This window comes from Paramormyrops kingsleyae, chromosome 1 (genome assembly GCF_048594095.1).
Source record: "Paramormyrops kingsleyae isolate MSU_618 chromosome 1, PKINGS_0.4, whole genome shotgun sequence".
Taxonomy (NCBI): Eukaryota; Metazoa; Chordata; class Actinopteri; order Osteoglossiformes; family Mormyridae; genus Paramormyrops; species Paramormyrops kingsleyae.
In genome coordinates this window covers 23707869-23721840 of record NC_132797.1, presented here as the reverse complement: position 1 = coordinate 23721840, position 13972 = coordinate 23707869, and the positions used below count along the sequence as shown (strand labels likewise).

Below are 13972 nucleotides of genomic sequence, written 5' to 3'. Positions count from 1 at the left end.
CCCTACAGGAAACAAGAGAGGACATCCTCTGCTACTGTGACAGAGACATATTCTCATGTATCTTTAACATGGGAATCCAGTATGACATAGTGGTATATTTGAGGAAGTCAGATGGGTAACAAAGGCACTAAGGAAAGGCTTTATTTCTAATTAGACTCTGCCGCTAACCTCCTAGCCGTGGTAGGACAGGCGGACTTGTGGTATCCGTTATGAGTGAATCTCCCCACCCCAAAGCATCTGCTTCTCTCATCTCCTACCAATTCATTCTTCCCTCTTTTCCTCATCGGCTTCCTCTCTCCCTCCGCCACTCCTCTCATCCCTTCCTGTTTTCCATGCAAGATTGTCATTCTGTTTTTTTTCTTCAGTAATCTCATTCATATGACCTAACCTCACTGTTATCTCTCACATACATATACATGTATACATATATACAATGTAAAAACTTCACTGTCACATTAAAGCAGGTCAGCTGAAATTCATTCTCCAAAAAAATAAAAACATAAATCCATAATTATGAAACACGTATAATTTTAAATTTTATTTATTTTGCAGACACTTTTATCCAAAGCAACGTATAATTGAGAAAGCAGGGTCAGACAGTCCCTGCAACAATTGGGCTTAAGAGTCATGCTCAGAGTCAGGCCCAACAGTGACATCACACGGCCAGCCAAAAGGATTCAAACCAGCAACCATCTAAGCACAGGCACAGTCTCCCATGCCATTGAAGCACACACATTTCATGACATTTACCATGAAAATTTCCATTGAAGTTTTATAAAATATTCATCCAAACAAAGCATTTATTCTAACCAGAGACTATTTTTTACTTTTTCATTAGTATTACTCAAATCTATTACTAAATTTGTGCCATCCTACTGTGGTAACTGAACATTCGGAGGGCAGAATGTTATCATATTTCTACACATTTCCATCAGGCTTGTGGTATATTTGTTACTTTTGTTCACCGGTAAGTGCTGGGGTCTTTCCTTTGATAGCTGGCTAAGCCCCTGTTCCTGCAAATGGAAGGTCACCAGTTCAAGCCTGGCCTCAGCAGGCATAAGATGACATAAGGGACTGAAGTCTACTATCATATTATCTTTACAAAGGTAGGAACACATCTTTATATATTTGTCTAACATGTACAAAGCCTTTATACCTTTAATATTATGAATGTCAGTTATCGAAACATCACTCTACAAACAATTCAGCACTAACTGATCAGTGATCAGAAGGAAGAGAATTTGAATCGCACCACAAGTGTGTCAGCTGCTCTTCAAGTTTAGGCCATATGGTTCTAGTTTACAAATACAGAGAACCATTTCCCCAGCAGTGGCATTTTTAATAAATGCAAAGTATTGTTAATTAGTTCTGAAAGGTGGATGGCCAATAAAAATGTTCTTGCTGAAGGCAAATTAGCAAAATATGAGGTAGCTGCGAGGCTGGAGCCTGTCCCAGAAGGGATAGGAATTTCACACGGCAGGGAACACCCTGGATGCCAGCACAAGTGCACATCATGGACAATTTAACAACACCAATCAGGCAACATATTTTTAGAGGTTACGCGATTCCTGCGAACAACAAATTAATTTACATTGAACTCAAAATTATTCCATAAACTCCAAAAAGAGTTCTTTTGACATTATAGGGATAATCCAGTTGGAAAGTGGATGGATGGATGGATTACAGGAAAAAGCAACTATCAACACAAAAATAATGCATTGGGTACAACTGCAACAGGAAGAATAGGTTTGCATTCTAGCTGTCCTATAAGTATGAAATTATCTGGGTAGAAATGTTGGCAGAGATAATACACTTTTTTTTAGTTTTTATCCAAAAGCAATCATGGCCTTAAACTCAAAACAGAACTGTTAATTTTTATATTTCATAAGTGCAATTTGTATATCCAGTGCAATTTGTACAGTCAATGACATTTGTATAGTCAGTGCAATTTTGTATATTTTGTAATACAGTGGTACCTCAGAACTCGAACTTAATCTGTTCAGAACTCGGATTCGAATCCTAAGTTTGAAGTTTGAGTTCTGATAAAATTTTCCCCATAAGAAATAATAGAAAACCAATTAATTGCTTCCCGGCCCCAAAAAATTACACCTAAATATGTTTTTTTTTTTTTGCATTTAAACACAAAATGAACAGGATAAAACAAGAAGAGCATATACTAAACACATCTAAGCACATTTATCAAAACAGTAAGAAAAAATGTATCAAAACAATGTATAAAGTTAAAAAAAAACAAAAAAAAAAAAACAATGACAAGTTATCTTAGGTCGGCGTTCACGGTTCGACTTCTGAAATTCAGATCGAGTTCTAGGTAATTTTTTTTCGAACTGGTTGGTTCGACTTTTAAGAAATTCGAGTTCTATATTCTTTTATCACTCTTATGCCTTACATTGAGTTGCCTGCATTTTCTAAATTTCATTGTCAAGTGACAATAACAATAAAGATTCTTATCTTATATCTTATCAAACTGGAGTACCCAAGGAAACCCACATGAACACAAGATCAACATCTAGACTCTTCAGGCACACAGAGCCAAGGAGAGAAACCTATATAGAGCTTATGCTCAGTATTATATATCAGTGTTTCTCAAACCTGTCCTCAGGGACCCCTAGATGGTCCATGTTTTTCTCTCTCCCAGTTCCCTGGGAGTCTGGAGGGACCAAAAATGTGGACCGTCTGGGGGTCCCCAAGGACTGATTTGAGAAACACTGTTATATATTACAATTTGAGCTCTAAAGTAATTATGACAGTTTATGCTCATACTGGTTATAGCTATAGTGACCATGGAAGAAGTCTGGCGCACCAGATATTTGAAGATTAGATCTACATTAAGCAAGAAATGATCACTTTAGGGTTAAGTATGCAATCACTTACATGTAAAAAAACAAAAACAAAACATCACAAGATCTTGGATAAAAAAACAGAAAGAGAGCAGATTTAATAATGATGATATTAAAGTTTGTACAGTAATTATATAAGTAAATCTATTAGTAATTGGTTAACATAAAAATTACTATTCTAAACTCTAACTACACGCTGTGTAAAGAAGTGCTTCCTTAAATCCAGTTTGAAATGTTCTCCCGCTAATTTCCACCTATGGCCACAAGTTCTTGTATTTGAACTAATGCTGAAGTAACTATTTGGTTGAACAGCATCCAAACCTGTTAGAATCTTACAGACCTGGATCATGTCCCCCCTCAGTCTCCTTTGCTTGAGGCTGAACAGATTTAGCTCAACTAACCTTTCCTCGTATAACATTCCTCTAAGACCAGGAATCATTCTTGTGGCCCTACGCTGCACCTTTTCTAAGGCCGCAATGTCCTTTTTAAGATATGGTGACCAAACCTGCACACAATATTCTAGGTGAGGTCTCACCAAGGAATTGTATGATCTTAGCATTACCTCCCTTGACTTAAACTCCACACACCTGGAGATATACCCCAACATCCTATTGGCCTTTTTTATTGCTTCCCCGCACTGGCGAGAATGAGACATGGAAGCATCAACATACACACCAAGGTCTTTCTCATAATCAGTTACCTTTATTTCAGTAGGTCCCATAAAATACCTGTACTTTATATTTCTACTCCCTACATGGAGTACCTTACATTTGTCTATGTTAAATTTCATCTGCCAGGTATCGGCCCAGTCACTAATTAAATCAAGATCCCGCCTTAGCTGCTGAGCCGCTAGTTCAGTATCTGCTACACCACCCACCTTGGTGTCATCTGCAAATTTCACCAGTTTACTGTATATATTGGTGTCTATATCATTTATGTAAATTAGGAACAATAGTGGTCCTAAAATTGAACCCTGCGGCACCCCACTATGAACGCAGGCCCACTGTGACATTGTGCCTCTTATAACTACTCGCTGCTTCCTATCTGTTAACCAGTTATCAATCCAAGTCGCTACAGTTCCTAAAATACCTGTCTCTTTGAGTTTAAGTAAGAGCCTCTTGTGGGGGACAACATCAAAAGCCTTTTGGAAATCTAAGTAGATGACATCATAGGCCTTCTTATCACCAACTTCTTGAGTAGCTTCCTCAAAAAACTCCAACAGATTTGTTAAACATATATGTCTAATGCTCATGATATTAAGTACTATTTACATATTTTTCTATTATGTTTCTACCCTACCCAGTAAAAGCATTAGGAAGATGGATGAGGGAGGAATGGATGGATGAATGTTTCTTTTACACTATTTACAACATCACAACATGAAAAATAATCCTCTATTTTGAATGCAACAACTCAATGTTTTTGTAAACAATAATTTAATAGTACAGCAGCCACATTTCTGAACATAGGATGAAAAAGAATAAAGAATATGGATTAAAAACCTTTTAAATTAATGCAGATGAAAAATGTGTTTTGCAAAGTTGCTTATGAAGGTACAGTGGTAACGAGAAATGCATTTTACCCAAAATTCCCGGTTATGCTGTGAAACAAACTTGTCAGTCGTTATCTTACCTTTTCCCTAATTAATACTTCCTTAAACTCTTTCGAAAGTGAATGAAGCACCAATGTGAACAACATCCTAAAAACCCCACTAATGACACAAGGGCTTTTGTGGCACTTTGAGTGATGCCATACTGCTGGGGCAGGATTGATTTAGCCCATCTGTACATTGCACAATGCACTAAGATATATTGTGCCTGAGTAAGCTAAAGAGAGACCAGACAGCGCTCCCAGTGAAAGACACAGCTGAATGCACAGACGGACCCTTCAGGGAGAGGCATGAATTTCACAGGCTAATTAGCGCTATCATGCAGTGCATCTTTTTCTGCTACTTGACTTCCCATTCGGCTAAATGCCTTAACACATCCAGTACCTTCTAATGTTTGGGGGAAAAACACACTCACTTTTAAAAAACTGCAAAAAAAAAAATCTGTCTTTTCACTTACAGATCGTCCATTCATCTGAAATAGGGCTTCTAGCAGGTGCAAACATCTCAGATAATTGTAGTGCATGTGATACACTTGGGATGAAGAAGCCACTGTCAGATTAGCATAGTTTATGTTAGTGTTTCTCAACCCAGTCCACAGGGAACCCCACACAGCCCACATTATTTTTTGGTTCAGGTATGTCAGAAGCTGGGAGGGAGCGGAACTTGGACTGTTTGGGGGTCCCTGAGGACTGGGTTAGGGTTAGATATGCAGTTTGAGTCAGATCATGATGTTTAACTTTCATTTAAACATATTTAATTCAAATAAAAATATAATAACAGGAGAAAATTCCGTGCTGCAAGTGGAAGAAAAAACTGAGATCTGTAATAATCAAAACACTGTGTCTTTACGGAAATCCTCCCAGGTGAGAGAGAGTTCAAATTTCTGTTTTCGCTTCTGAAGTTTCCATTGATTATGGATCCTGCATAAATCACTCAAGTGGGGAATGAGGAGGTACAGTTTATAAAACGAGGGTGGCACGCGCGTGAGGGTTCAGTGCAGGATGATAGCTGGCTCGAGTCATAGATTTCAAAGCCTATTACAATAAAGAATCCTACAGAAGAGGGCAACTGACTGAAGTCCAAGTATAGCAAACAAGTGAGGGGGAGGGAGGGGGCATGGGAGGGAAAGCGGAGACTGACCTGTGGATCGGAGAAGACGCGCTGGATGTTGTTGATAGGACCGCAGGGCACGCCGGTCCCCACAAACTTTCCCAGCCACTCGCCAGTGCTCTTTTCGGAGAATCTGGGAACAAACAAAGTTTCTGTGGTTTGAACTGTGTGCTGCAGCTTCAAACATGATGGGGGGGGGGCATGGGACTGATCTAAAGGGTGAACAACATCTATAAAAGAAAAAAAAAACCAGTGGCACATGTGCTTCCTGGAAGGCCCCCATCTAGCCCCGCTGCCCCAATTGAAGAATATTTTCAGGCCCCCACACCTAGAGAACCCCCCCCCCCCCCCCCAACATACTGACACAAGTATCTAAAAGCATTAGGGGCTAGTTACTGCAGATCCAGATTCCTGTTATCCATTCCACACAAAAGAAAATGAATTTCACACACAAGCCAGCTTTTGATGTAAACGGATGGTGCTTTATCTAGTGAGTCTTCCTGCCCTCTTTGTCGTTGGCTCTCCATGAGACTCCGGCCTGTGTTCTGCTTCTTCCCGGTCACCCAGCCGCAACTGTCCCAGACATTAACTTCCCAAACCGTCATCCACAAGAAACATAAGACTTTTCTGATGACTATATGGGGATCATTATTCTGTGTTTTGTGGCTGTGACGGACTGTTTGATGCTACTAATTGCTAATTTGTTAAATCTAGTCACAGAGGGCCATGACATTCCCCAGCTGTCTCATTCTCTCAGAGAGCAGATTCATGTCCTTTTATCTGTTCCCATATGTTTAGATGAAAATACAAGTTACACGCCTAACATGGGCATGCTATTTGGCTCCTGGAAATATGACCTGTTGGCCTTTTTGTCTGAGGGCTGTTTTATTAGCCATCACACCACCTGTTGGCTCACGAAGAGCAACACATGCATAAAATACATACTTCTCTGCAAGGATCGTTAGCAGCTCCTTCCTGTTCTGTACTCGTAGCATGTTGGTCTTAAACTTTGGGTCTCCTGAAAGGCATCTGAGGTTTAACACCTGGAGTCAACATGGTGCATGCAGACAACATGCATAGTGATGTTAAATTAACGGTCAAATATAAACATGCTCTGCTACTACCCTTTAATTACTGGAATTCTCATTATTATGGTAACAGGACTTTAGTAATCAGGTGGAAATTATTCCCATATATAATTATACTGGTACTCCATAAGCACTTGCTTATTAGTTAATTTATTAGCTTCAAAACTGCTTTTATCCAGTTTACAACTTTATACTGTTACAGATTTGTAAAGCCAGGCATTTGCCGAAGCCATTTTATGGTAAGTCTGTTAGCTTGAGGCTACCGCAGCAATTCACCTCATTAAATGCAGTTACTTCGCCACCTGCAACTGATTGCCCTCGATTTACTTCTGCCTTGTTTCGTGATGCGTGAGTACTTCTGCTTACCTCGCATACTTGGGCGAACTGTTTATTATTTCCAGCAGCCACAACAATGTAGCCATCTTGGGTCTTGAAGCCCTGTGTGAAATCAAAAAAGAAGGGGTTATTTCATTATCGCCCAATAACAAACCTAAATCGGATAATTTCAGAAAACTGGCACTGTGCGTATTATGGGAAAAACATCTGAAAACAGGGGAAATGGGAACAAAGCATGATTACAACACGATCCATAGACAAAGATGGATGAATGCTTCTGTTTTTCATTGGTGATACTGCCAAAATCCAGTCATTTGTGTCTAAAAGATGAAGTATAGTTGTTCAATTGTCTGAACTAAGTATTTTTTGTAAACTAGTCTTGATTAGGAAGTCAGGAACATATATTACCTCTGTAGTGTACTTCTGTTAGACCTTTAACAGCACCTTCTGTTAAAGTGATTTGCTGTTCCCATGAGGATTTTCTATCTTCTAGTTTATAAATGCAGCCCAACACCACCAAAATACTTACATATGTGTGTAATAATTACAGAGAAAAAGATTCTTTCAATTCTAGGTATCACGGAAGTTCTATATCTAATTTCCATTTTTTGCAAAATAATATTTTAATTATATAACTGCTGCCTTAATTACAATTCTAATTAGATATAGGGGAAAAAAGCTAAAATATTAACTGAATTTAATTAAGTCCTTTATTTCAAATCAGTGATTACTTAATTTGAAATCAAAGATACAATACAAAGATGTAAGGAAATCCATATTATTCTGATAATTTATGACTGAGTCACAAGTTCATCCATGAGCTGATTATGTACGTTTCCATTAAAACATTCATAACAAAGAACTATCACAGATCTTAAAGCTCTAAAAAGTGATGTACGTGAACCTCATAACTATCATAGTTAACAATAATAATGTCTCTATCCTGTGATGCATTTCATTGAGAATCGAAGAGCATCAGAGTGAATGAACGATAGACAGCCAGCTTGAGTTCTGTGTTAATGTATTTTTTAAATGTACAGAATGACTAGGAATACAGAATAAAGTGCTTTAATCAATGTGTCAGAAGATCACGTAGACAAAGTTTGAATTGCTAATCTGTATAAAGCCATTTTTTCTTTTTATCAAATGGAATTTTAAAAGCAAAGTTGGGTTTATTCTTCAACTACAATAGCCCTACACACACACACACACAGAGCACACTTTGATTTCAGTGTACCCCAATAGTCACTGCAGTCCAGCATGCCAGCAGACAGACAAACAGAAGGCACTGGGATTTCGTCACCTCTCACTGGAATACTCGTAAGGTCATGCCAAACAAGTCTGAGGGGCACACAAAATAAATAACTATAAGCCGACATGGTAGGAGTCGATAGTGAATTCATGAAATTAAACACTTAGTCATCAGCAATACCTTTCACCAGTTCTTAGTGTCAGACTTCAATAACAGGACCCTGATTAGATCCTGGATATAGGGGCCCTGGATATTGCTGACCTATTGGCAGAAATGATCTGACAAAAAGGAAATCCAGGTTCTGGTTCAACATGCAATTTTGTGGACACTTAATGAGGTACACATAGCAAGTACTGAGAAGAGCCCAATTTTTCCTCCAGAACCACTTCAAGGGTAGATGACTCATGCACTCAGAGAAGCCTTTCTGCATATCACTGCTGTACCGAGCTCTAATTTTTTGCACTTTTGGCCTTCCTGTTAGCCTTAACAAGGCTGGTAATTTTCCATTGACCACTCACATTGACAAGAAGTTTTTGCCCACAGATCTGCCATGGGCAGGATGCTGTTTTTGCTCATCACACCATTCCCTGGAGATTCTTGACACTTTCACGCACAAAAATCCTAGAATGGTGGCTGCTTCTGAAATACTAGAAGCACCAAGACTGGTAACAGCAATTACAACACATTCAGGATCGCTTACATCAGGGAATTTAGCCGATCTAATGCTTGGACAAACAGTACCTGGGCCTCTTGTCCTCCTAGCTGTGTGCTGTATGGATTCAGTTCCAGGACCATAAAAAAATGGCCACTAGTGTACGCTGAGTATCAGATTAATGGTAGTCAACACCGTCCCCACCCTCCTACAAATGTGCTTGGGTGGTAATTCATGCACTTGGAATGTGTGTTCTTCGCTGCCCAGGCCTCCACCAGACAAAGCTATTATTCAAGTGCTGCCCCCCACTGCTCAGTTTGTCTCAGGACAACATAAAGAGAGAATGCAGTGCACAGCCAGTACTTAATGTCTGTCTGTTGTGACAGTTTTAGTCCATTACATTAAATCATCACCAATTGAGAAATCGTGCACTGGCATCAACAACACCACTGATCACTAGAGGGTGTGAATGTGAGAGGAATGATTTCTTACAGAACAAGATGTTTATGTGCACCATTAAGGAGACTAAGAAGAATGAATAGAAGTCATGGTGGTGCAGTGGTTAGCACTGTTGCCTCACACCTCTGTGACCAGGGTTTGCACCTCCACCATGGCTCCTTGTGTATAGAATTTGCATGTTCTCCCTATGTCATCGAGGGGTTTCCACCAGGTACTCAAGTTTCCCCCCAAGGTCCAAAAACATGCTGAGATTAATTGGAGTTGCCAAGTTGTGTGAGTGTGTCCTGTGATGGGCTGGGTTCCCTGCCTTGTACCCGTAGCCTCTGGGACAGGCTCTGGACACCCTGCAACCCTGAATAGGACAAGAGGTTATGGGAAATTATCGATGGTTTCATATAAATCAATATGAATATTGCAGTTGGAGAGCTGGGGGTTTTATGCCACTATTTAGGTGCTCAAACTAAGACTTTTTACCTTTGTGAAGCATGTCTTGAAACTCTGCAAAAAGCATGCAATATCAACTGAATTTCTATGGCAATGGCATTGTAGCCTTCATATTCAGCTTGGCCACCTTTAACAGTAAAATAAATAGATAAAGTAAAAAACAGACAGAATGACAGACAGACACACATAAACTGTTAAAGTTGAAGAACAGGCTTCAAGTAATACCTGCCATGGGGTCTGGGTAACCTTGGGGGACACACATCTCTGAGAATTTAAAATGATCTTTAAAACTAAAGATTTATCTTCGCAACCTTAATGGAAATATTGAGCATCATATTTGTGTTCTTAGCCAGTATGTTTCTCAGTTGTTCTGCACAGCACCTTGGATTGTTTTAATAACATGCAGGACTTCTGTCAGAAAGCCAGTTATGAGACTATGGGAATCCAGAACCCAGTTATGGAACTGAAAGGAACATCGCTTTTGAATTATACCTGTTTATTACAATATTTGTTCAATTTTATTTCTGCCTTTTTAACAATTTTCAAGCAATAAGAAACAGCATTTTAAGTGCTCTCTTCTGTAGTCATGCCTTGTCAAAGAGGGTTGTAGTTTGAAATATTAAAGTCCAGAGAAATCACATTTTATTTATTTAGCAGGCACTTTATCCTAAGCGACATACATACACAAGCAGAGTTAGACAATCCCTGGAGCAATTAAAGGTTAAGGGTTTTGCTCAGGGGCCCGCAAGTCAGGGATTACAACTGGCAACCTTCTGATCACAAGCAAAGCATCTTAACCCGCTGGGCCACAAATTATTACAGAAACCAGACCGTAAAGAACTGGCATGATTTTACCATGCAAAATGCATTAACCATAAATTATCCATCTCTAGTAAAGTGCTTATACAACCCAACATGATGACTTTGTTCTTAGTGGAACTATAGGCAACTGAATGTGTAAAATATGTTTTAAACTTTGAAAGCTGGAAGCAATATCTTAGCCTATGCCTGCATGTGAATAGGAATAGATGTTAATACATCAACAAGTCCACTCCATTACTCATCAAGCACATTCAGATGCAACACATTCATGCCATTTCAATTCCATTCCAACATAAAGGAAATGGCTCATGAGCCCTTGCTGTATATTTAGAAGATCAGAAGGCACTAATGGAAATAAACATATAATTAACAGAAGACATCCTGCAGTGACTGATGTAAAATTAACCAAAATTACTGTCTTCCACCAAAAATGCAATATGGTATTGCTTAGGAAAGCAAACTTCAGTATCCATGTAGTTTATTAAAATCAAGCATATTCTTACACATACTGGTTCGAAACAGTTCTATTTGATATAATCTTATTCTCATTCTTGTATGCTGAAAAAACGAGCAGCCTATTATTAAGTGATAATGAATGTCACTCAGTAGATTTAGTGGGGAAAAAAGTTACCCAGTTGTGCTGTGTTGAACTTTGAGCATGTTATTATTTTTCACCATTTCTCAAATATTAAGAAAAATTAATGGCTTTTCCCTGCTACAATAAATTAATGCTTAGCCAAAGGGGTGTGTGTTAAAAAATAATTTGGAAATCTTTTATTGTACTGAATTTAAAATTTAGTAAGTTTCTTCTCAGATAGGTATTAGATAATTACCAATTCCACAAAACCCTCAGTTAGACGTGGAATCTCATGATATTCATGCAGGACAATACCCCTTCCCATGATATTCATGCAGGACAAAGCCCCTTCTCATGATATTCATGCAGGATAAAGCCCCTTCCCATGATATTCATGCAGGATAAAGCCCCTTCCCATGATATTCATGCAGGACAAAGCCCCTTCCCATGATATTCATGCAGGACAAAGCCCCTTCCCATGATATTCATGCAGGACAAAGCCCATTCCCATGATATTCATGCAGGACAATACCCCTTCCCATGATATTCATGCAGGACAAAGCCCCTTCCCATGATATTCATGCAGGATAAAGCCCCTTCCCATGATATTCATGCAGGACAAAGCCCCTTCCCATGATATTCATGCAGGATAAAGCCCCTTCCCATGATATTCATGCAGGACAAAGCCCCTTCCCATGATATTCATGCAGGACAAAGCCCCTTCCCATGATATTCATGCAGGATAAAGCCCCTTCCCATGATATTCATGCAGGACAACGCCCCTAGACTGTTTATAATGGCCTATAGTTTGTTATTCCCCATATAGACTGAATAACTAAAACTGCTTCTTATTATTATTTATGTTGATGGTGAAGAGAGGAAAATCCACTTAGATTCTGATTGCCTAATAATTGTCCACATTGATTTTATTTGTGAAAGCTTAATGTAACATTTTCTCTCTAAATTCATTTAAAAGTCTGTCCAACTTTTGCTAAAAATTATTTCCAGTATTTGACTAATAATTCTACACATAGTGTACATTGGAACGCTTCTTTTCAAAATGACAAATTTTCAAATATCCAAATTTTAAAAATTTATCCTGGTGAGGATAGCAGGGAGGCCTAGTACCTATCTCAGGCAGTACCGCCTGAATGGGATGCCAGTCCAATACATGGCACATAGTCAAGACGCAAACTGTCAACGGCTAAAACAGCTCAACGGCATGTCTTTGGACTACAAGAGGAAATCAGAAACTTCACAGGTGCAATTTTCCAAGAGAACATTCTTTTCCTCATTGTGTACCCTAATGCACATTATCTGAAAAACAGACGTCCTGAAACTATGCAATTCAAAGAAAACTATTCAAAACCCATCTAACAACAGCAGCCAAACAATGCTTGCAAGAGTTTTGCTTTAAAAAACATCCGAAGAAAAAGGTATACCAAAAGGGCTATAAATAAAATCATTTCAGATCTCTCAATTTTCATATATAATTTGAGGACTTGAATCTGTTAGATTTACAAATATTGTATAATCCACATATTTAAAACCCCATTTCCAGTAAGATAGATAATATTGTTACTTCAAATACTTGCAATGGAAGTTCCAAAATATGACTTGTGAGACTCGAAGAACTCCTAAGTCGAGTAAATTTTTTTACAGATTATTCTACGTTAGTAGACGTTGAGGAAGGTAGCTACTGTGAACCCACATGTGCAAAACAAAGATGAAGCACTAAGAATCCGCGCAGCGCCCCCCCCCCCTTTGAAGACCTGAACTGCTCCTCTGTGGACAGGCGATGAGATGCTCAGATTACATCAAGAATGTATAAAATTAATACCACACAGGGGTTGGTGCGTTTTAAGGTAGAGGTCCAGAGGAGTCACTGTTTTTAAGCAGTTCATTTAAAAGAAAAAAAGGCATCCGTTTGTACGTTTTTGTTTGACATTGTGCCTCGGCATCATGAGAATTGGTAGCAGCCGGGAAGCACTGGGTCCGGTTCTGTTGCCCTATGCTGAACTCAGACTGCATGTGATTGAGCATGCATGCACAGCCCAACATCTCGCTGACCAGAAGTACTCCCTAATTATTGCCCTCCCCTGCAGACACCAATTTTCCTCTGCTATCAATTTCAGGCTTTTTATTTTAGTCTGTTTAATGTGGTCGGCTTCAAAGATCCCTATGTTTTACGTTAGCAAGCCCTGCTCAATATCTGCGGCCAGCTACTGCATCTTTAGCTCTGTATTTATCGGTTACATTCAGGGAAAAACAAATCTGCATTTCTTTTTTTTAATGGAAAATGGATTGCGTTAGTTATACGATACGATGAGTGTTTAATTGATCTATTTATATTTTGCACAAAAATGGACAATATCCTAAAATTGTGTTTCCCTGTAAACCCACCAATTATGGCTGTTTACAAAACAAAGTCTCGGTGCCATGGTAACTGGGCGAGCATCGGAAGCAACAAAAAAAATTATGAATCACAAACGAATGAATCGGCCAAAAGAATTCCGATATTTAATACGACTTGGACGGATCTCACAACCCCTCCTTCTCCAGCCTCCCTGCATCTCCCTTCCTGCCTGTCAGGTGGTGCATGGGAAGAAATGCATCTGATGTTCACATCCTGCCGAATTCGTCGCAGGAATCCAGGGGAACGCCTGCCAAGCTGGAGGCCAGTGTTGGCTGTTAACAGCCTGACATATTCCACTTTCAGACCGAACTCGGAAGCAATGAACATGAGCGGCAGTTTTGGTTTTTTC

The 13972-nt window shown here is 39.2% G+C and overlaps 1 protein-coding gene across 9 annotated transcripts in view; it reads right to left on the bottom strand.

Annotated features, from left to right (window-relative positions):
• The window catches only part of sugct (succinyl-CoA:glutarate-CoA transferase), a 116417-nt gene that overhangs the window by 62350 nt on the left and 40095 nt on the right, over positions 1–13972 (bottom strand). For 4 of the 9 annotated variants that reach the window (XM_023800210.2, XM_023800209.2, XM_072711883.1 and 1 more), the window contains 3 exons: positions 7032–7103; positions 6523–6606; positions 5608–5710 (listed from right to left, as the gene is read on the bottom strand). In XM_023800210.2, coding sequence (XP_023655978.1) covers positions 5608–5710; positions 6523–6606; positions 7032–7103 — 259 coding nt within the window. The other 5 variants (XM_023800217.2, XM_023800212.2, XM_023800211.2 and 2 more) reach the window with 4 other exon arrangements.